The following is a 7,186-nucleotide window of genomic DNA, read 5'->3' on the forward strand; positions in this document are numbered from 1 at the left end:
GTGGCAGTTATCAATAGAGATAATACAAGAAAGAGTGCCCTGAATATCCACCGGGGTGTGGTAATATCCTTTTGCGGTGGGGGGGGTTGTGGGCGGGAGGTTTGTCTCAAACTTGAGAAAGCATTCTATGAACAGCACTTACCACTACTCCATCCAAGCCCCTCTCCATCACTGATGGATTGCATGTAGTTTGAATCGTACATCGGCACCTTCGGCGGAGATAACGCAAGTTTGAAACATTTGTCCGCCTGAGGTTCAAGTGCGAATATTTCGTCAACAGCGTCAAAGTCACAAAACATACCTCGCGCAAAGGCAGAGCGCAAGTGGCTCGAGGACGGGATTCAGGTAGAGAGGGAGCGATTCAATATCCTCCTGCATTGGGTGTCAAGGGCTATAAATATCAGTGTCAATATCGTTTAGGAAGACCTGGTGCAGTCATCAATGATGATGTTGAAATCCGACGTACCGTTTTTCCTTAGTTCTTATCATATTCTTTGTATCTCTCTCGGGTTGATCGGTGATTTCTGGGCTACCCTTGTTGGTATAAATTACTATGATATCCATACCCTATATCAAGTTAGCGTTGCTCTGGGATATATCTGAAGCCTTAATGAAGATAGTGCATCCATATTACTCACCTCGGGGATGCGGAGTCCTCGACCCGACTGCGATCTTGCGGTCGACTCGACATAACTCTCCCACTCTTCCCGAGGAATCAATGCAAAAACTTTAACAGACAGCATAAGTAACTCGGTAGATCAGAAACACAAGCTCGCGCCAGTCATTGTACCAAAACTGCTTAAGGTTGAAACGAACCTCAGTCAAATAGAAATGTTCCAGCGAACTACTTCTAAAATGCCAAATCTTCCGGCAACTAGCTAGGTACCATTGTGTATAATATTGGTTGATTTATTGAGAAACAGAGGGAGGTGGATATCCAAGAACAGAGTGAGCAAATATAATGAACAGTGGAGTTTAACTACGTAGCTAGTCAAAAATATAACATAGAGATAGGGTGTGCTCTGTCATGGCTGATAACCCTCCCTTCCTTGATGCAGATTTAAGATTGTTTCTGTGTGCAGTAGAAATATGTAATAACAACCGGCAACGTAATGGGCTATCTCAATTCTATAATCTCTCTCCCTCAGGCACAAATCGAGGTAAAGGAAAGAGTAGAAATAAAACGGAAAATGATGCACACATCGTTTATAAAAAAAAATAGAAAGGAAAGAATAGAAAACGAACCGTTACATCACCCAAAAGAAAGGCGAAGAAGCGGGAATCAAGGGAATGCAATCAACACGGCGGATATTTCGCACGAATCTTTTAAGCATTTTCATAATGTCGCCTTTCAGCATCATGCGCTTCCACTTTGATATCAAACATCACATCTTCAATCTCGCGAAGCACGCGTCTCCCAAATGTTACCGTCCTGATCGATCCTAGAACTGAACGTAGAGAAGCAAGTATGCCAGCTCCGGAAGTTTCAGGCTTGCCAGATCGAGTTTCCTGTTCCGTTGAACCTGCAAGATCCCCTTCTTTGGAAATAGGATGGTCGGTTTGATTGCTCATTTCTACATCTGCTGCCGTGATTTTTGCCATTTCCGGATCAAGTGACATTTGGTGGGCCATTTGCTCGTCACTTTGCTCAACCGAGAGTGCTGGTAATGCTGGCTGGCCGCTCAGGCGCAGAGACCTTCGTTTCTTGGACTTACGATGGTTTGGACAATGGGCCGGTTTCCCAATCTCTGGCGAGGGTTTGATAATTTTCGCAGAATCGAGAATTGAATTCGTCTTTCTCCGTGATGATCGACTCGGTCGCTTCGACGGTACAACCTCATTTCCGCAAGTGGTATTTTCCTGATGAGGGAGATATTTTTTTCCCGAAGCCGATTGACTCATCAACCACAACTTTACTTCGTCTATTTAGAGAGACTCGTTTGATGCGATCACGCTCGTGTGAAGGCTTGTCATCCCTTTTTCGCTTCATCGATCGCGTCACAATTGAAGTGTTCGGTTCTGGCGTCCCTTTGCTTGACACTTCCATATCCATTGACAACTCCAGGTCTTGTTCGAGTTGAGACGCTATCTGTCTTTCAAGATCATTGCTGAATGAGTCTGGAATAATATCAATCCTATCGACTTCAATATTTGAGACAGGACTATTCGGATTCGAGCTGTTGGAGTGTCCCTTATTCTCACTTTCCTCTGACGGAACTAGATCAGCATCTTGAGTTGGGAAGATTGATGGATAATCCCCCTGTGAAGTGATATCCTTAGGCTCTGGGTTAATAACCTTGTTGGTCCTTGTCGCTTTCCATTCCGCTGTTTTCCGAGAGCTGAACATGCTACGCCGATGACTAGGGTTACCGCTAGTTGGTGTCGGGGAACTCCTTGGAGGGGAAGACAGGTCGTCACTCATAACGATTTCCTGATTTTTAACGTCACGAATTCTTTGGGTTTCGGACGCTTCTATGCTCCGATTTTCGTGGTGCGATATTTGAGGAGGGGATGAAGGAGGGTCCTCAGACTGTCGACCAGCGATATCTAAAACAGATATTAAGGGCGATTTGACCATTTGATCAAGTTGCACCACTGAGGTTTCGGGAGTTGAAGTTGGCGAACAATCAGGGAAGTTCTCCTCATTGCCCTCGATTGGAAGGTGAAGCACAGGGCTTGGCAGAGCATTTTCCTCGTTCTTAAAGCCTCCAAGCTTCGCCGGGAGCAGTGGATAGCTTGTATCCCGATCAAGCTGCGAGTCAGAGGAACGAAGACCTGGATACTGCCTCGCAGTCTCCCCTCGCTGCCTATCTCTGACTTCTCTTTGATGGTCAGTCAGCACCTGAGCATCACCAACGGCAGCAGGTGTGGGGGAGGAGTCAACAGGGACAAATCGAATCTGTGAATCATCATGGCGAAGTCGTGGCTTGGGTGTTGACAGCTTGGACGTCGATGGAGTGCTCCTTTTGCGACGGCAAGCTTTGTTTGTGCTGGAAGGTATTGTGCTTTGTGCAGGAGAAGGAGAAAAGGCTTTGTAAATCTTGCTTGTGCTGTCGAGAAGCTTAATTGGGGTTTCGGATTCGACCATGTCTTCTTGAGAGCTCAGGAAGTCAGGAGAGGAAAGATCAATCTAAAATAATGTTAGAAATTATTTATTTCCCAAGGCAACAACAATTTACACACCCTGGAGTCTTCCTCTTGGGGAAAGTTCGGCAGCGAGAGATGCACAAATGGTTTCAACCTTCTCAGAGCTTTTTCCACATTTTCAGGATACTCTAACGTTGTTCTTGAACCAAAGGAAATTATTCCATAACTTGATAAATTGGTTCGCAGTAAATTTATGCCGTGATTCCAATCCAGATGTGACAAGCGTTGATAACTTCTGTAATAGTATGTCTTGCGACTCAGCAGATTTTTGGAGAAGTTTAGTGGTCGAGAGTATCAGTTCTCGTGCCTATTCTCGTTAGAATAGCGTTCAAGTGAAAGGAATGAATTTTCAAAACATACTGAAGCACTGATGTTATTGCCCACATCTGGTCGACTAGTAAGCACACCATCACGGTCAGTTATCCATAGACCTAAAGAATCCTGTAACTCGCTAAGCAATATTGGGCCGAACGACGATGGACATCGATCAATAAGTTTAGTCGTAGAGGCTAAAAATCTAACGATGCGACTATGATCAGCCCCGGCTAACTCCACATAAATCTCTTTCAGCACCTTGCCAGTCAGTTCAATTAACTTGTTGCCAGAATGGTGTTGAATTTGGCGATACGCAAATGGCGATTTGTTAATTGAGGGATGCGTCGGGGATGGAGGCTGCTCTTGGACGGAAGTGAATTTGAGTAAGTCTAGGAGAGCTGCGCAATTACCAGCAACAGCCGCTAGAGGTTGGGAACTGATGGTCTCTGACAGTGTCTCAAGTATACCAGTCAAAACAGCTTCACCCTTTTCGGCTCGAACAACAGAGCTGAACGAATCAAGGAGTATGGACCACTCCGAAAATGATGACTCAAAACGGGATCCCGCAACAAGAATAGCAATTACGTTTTCGTAATCATTTGGCGCCGAACCATCACGTTTCATGATTTCAGTCCTCATGGGAAAAGCCAGGAGGTATCCTTTAGCCAGCTTTGCTATAGATTGCCATACATGGTGGCAGTTGGACAAACATTCCAAATTGACATTCGAAACATTTCCTGATTGCTCTAACAATAGATCTGTGAATTGACGAAGTACTTCAAGCTTAGCATATCTCGATGTTTTTCCTTGAACACCCATTTCGATTATAACATGTAGCAGTTGAAAATAAGCGGGGCTGATTGTCGATGATGGTAATGGCGAAAACGTAATCAAGTGAAGTAAGTGAAGTAGAGGAGATTTGACATTGTTATCTACCGATTGTCGATTGTGTGCAGGAGTAGTAGCAGTTTGAAACCTGTCTTGAGATATTTGTGCAAATAACTTGTCGGTAAATATGGTTGGCCCAGTAGACGAGACCACGGTTGTCAAAAGGAATTGGAAACGTTTATAGAATGTATCATTTCGAGTATCCCCGTTCGCATTTAAAGATAGAGGTGCTGTCCTCCAGACGCGTTGCAAAGTCCCAAGAATACTGGCTATTGCTTGCATCGATTCCGATGAGGGCGTGATCTCATTACTGCTAGCATCGCTCAAGGCCCTTGAAAGATTTGTCCATGAGAGTCCGATACCTGACTTATCTATATCATCGCCATTCCAAGCTGAAGACCTGAAGAGAGATTTGAAGACTGGAAGAATAATTGGGAGCCGAGATCGAATCCATCTACAGTCCAGTCTTGGGAGATCCTCGGGCTCAAGAGTTGTCTCCTTGATAATCCCGATTTTATCTTCTTCCCAAATCTTTGGTTGCTGATTCCAGAGTAGATAAGACAATATCCGACATAACCGTTCATTATTAGTTGGGTCGGAATTCAGGTTTCCTGAAAACGGATTCCCAATGTAAATTGTCCAGAAGAAGGCCAAACGACTATGAGAGGTCGAGGGCCGAAAAGCATAATAGAGGAGTCTATGGTAACTCGTAAAAGCCTGGTTGACTAGAATACCCTGTTTGTCAGATTTTTTCCTTTCAAGTTGCGAAAGGATTGGTCGGAATAATATTTTTGTAATATCCGTGCTGGTGGACTCATTCGGCGACAAAGCATAAACAAACAAATCCCAAGCCATGAGAGCTTGGGATTTCGTCATTATGTCACTGCAATTAAAACACCTTTGAATAACTAAAAGCCAGTCCTTTAAATGGGGCCAGTTGTCAATGGACCATCGCTTTGTTCGAAGCAAGAGAATTATAACACTCCAAATTTGTGGCACTTGTGATCCACTGTCGGGACTTGATATCATAGCAGATAATCTGTCGCAAAGCTGTGCAACAAAAGGCGAGCCATTTTCTAGAGTAACGTCAAGTACTTCCCGTAATGCGACGGAGACAGTGGTATTTGGACCCATTGCCATTGCAGCCAACTTACCAAATTTGATCGCTCTTGTTCGTATATCTTTTAACTTATGAAGGAGTGCCGTTATAAGATGATCCATCCACAAGTCAGCTTGAGACGCCATTGTTGACTGCGGTAGGAGTAGGAGTTCTCTGTAAATTGCTAGACGATGGGCAAGTACGGCCTTGCCTTCAACACGGTTCGTTATGTCCTTGAGTACAGACAACAAGAGCGTCACTCGATTGCTTGTCATAACTTTTGGCGAACATTTTTGCATGGATAATACACGCATATACTCAATTGCAACCGTTTTCGGTACATTCGGGTTTTGAAGAGAGGCGATTGCGTGATCGATCACGAAAACTTTGAGATCGTCGGGGAGTCGGGAGGAGAACTTCGGTTCATAGATAAACATGGCCAACAACTTCAATGCTTGGCGTACGAGTTTGATATCGAGTGGTTGATAAATCTCGGATACTTCGCAAATATCCCTTCGGATGTACTGCGAAAATGTTTCAACCTGATCCACTAGGGCTCCCTCATCTGGGATATTGCTGTACGCAGCCAAAGTACCTAGCAGATGCTGGTAGCGTCAGCCCTAGAGGTGCGGGTGCCGCCCGCAGCTGCTTGCAGATGGACTCTAACATGGCAGGAAAGTGGTCCGATGAGTTAAAGGACTGCTCGGCAGGGGGGGTTGAGGCGGGCGACGAGTAAGAAGACTTGAGTATCGATTTGGATGGCTTGCATTGGTTCGAAGGTGGCAGAGCCCGGAGGGGTGTTCTAGACTTGTGGGCATTCGAGCTTGAGAAGGATGGCGGTTTGATATAGCTTGTCAGAGGGGAGAAATTGACTCTTTTAGACAGGCCACTGGATTGAGGAAACGGTGACAAATTCGGAGGTGAAGAAAAGCCGTCGCTCGGGGTGGACAGGGGAGCTTGATGGCTGGGCAGCTGCTGAATATCGGACTTCAACACAACCGATTTGAGTGAGGATGATCGCGGAGGAGTAGGCGGACGTGCAGGAAGGGCACTGAAGCTCAAGACTTCCACCATATTTGGAGTAAAGGTTATACCTTTATGTATGGAGACAGAACGCGGGAAGGAAAATATCGTAGCTCGACCACGGCACCATAGGAAAGGGAAATTGGAAAAAATGTAATTGAAATTCAGAATACACCGTCCTATAAGGGAATGCTAAAAAGAAAGAAACGAAAGAAAAGGAAAACGCAGTCACGCTCATGAGACACCCGAAGTAGTGGAACGCACAGGCATGGTTAAGATGTTTGGTCGGTGAAGACCATCATCGTCTTGCCATCGTTGGACATTGACGTTGAGATGGAGACGACGCCAAAAAGCGGAAAAACACGTGAGAAGTCGCGAGAAATGGATGGCAGACGCGTTTTGGGCCAAAGTGGAATAGTCATGTGACTATGTTCGGAATATAGTATATCCGCCTGAAGTGTCTGAATCAGGTAGATGGTTGATCTTCTCATTGTGCGATCGCTAGCTAACTATATAGGGGTAATCACGTGCGGTGGAGGGCCGCCTGGGCAACTAGTGCCCAACAGCAGGTGAGGAACCTCCCCCTAAACCTTTAGTTGTACCTCTTCTCGTGAGACTCACATTTGTTACAGAACCTCTTCTTTTTACACCTGCAGACTAGTGAAAAAATCACGGAATGGTTTTTTCTTCTCAAAGACAATGATCGTGATCTGC

The 7,186-nt window shown here is 45.3% G+C and overlaps 1 protein-coding gene across 1 annotated transcript; it reads right to left on the bottom strand.

Annotated features, from left to right (window-relative positions):
• Positions 1-1,326: 1,326 nt before the first annotated feature.
• HCAG_07064 (predicted protein) lies at positions 1,327-6,523 on the bottom strand (the record flags this gene model as incomplete). The annotated part of the gene is made up of 6 exons (XM_001537592.1): positions 1,327-1,860; positions 1,907-2,260; positions 2,297-3,130; positions 3,508-5,075; positions 5,505-6,044; positions 6,487-6,523. 6 exons carry the CDS (start codon positions 6,521-6,523, stop codon positions 1,327-1,329), a joined length of 3,867 nt encoding a protein of 1,288 aa, XP_001537642.1.
• Positions 6,524-7,186: the final 663 nt, after the last annotated feature.

This window comes from Histoplasma capsulatum, genomic scaffold (assembly GCF_000149585.1).
Source record: "Histoplasma capsulatum NAm1 scaffold_8 genomic scaffold, whole genome shotgun sequence".
Lineage (NCBI taxonomy): Eukaryota > Fungi > Ascomycota > Eurotiomycetes > Onygenales > Ajellomycetaceae > Histoplasma > Histoplasma mississippiense.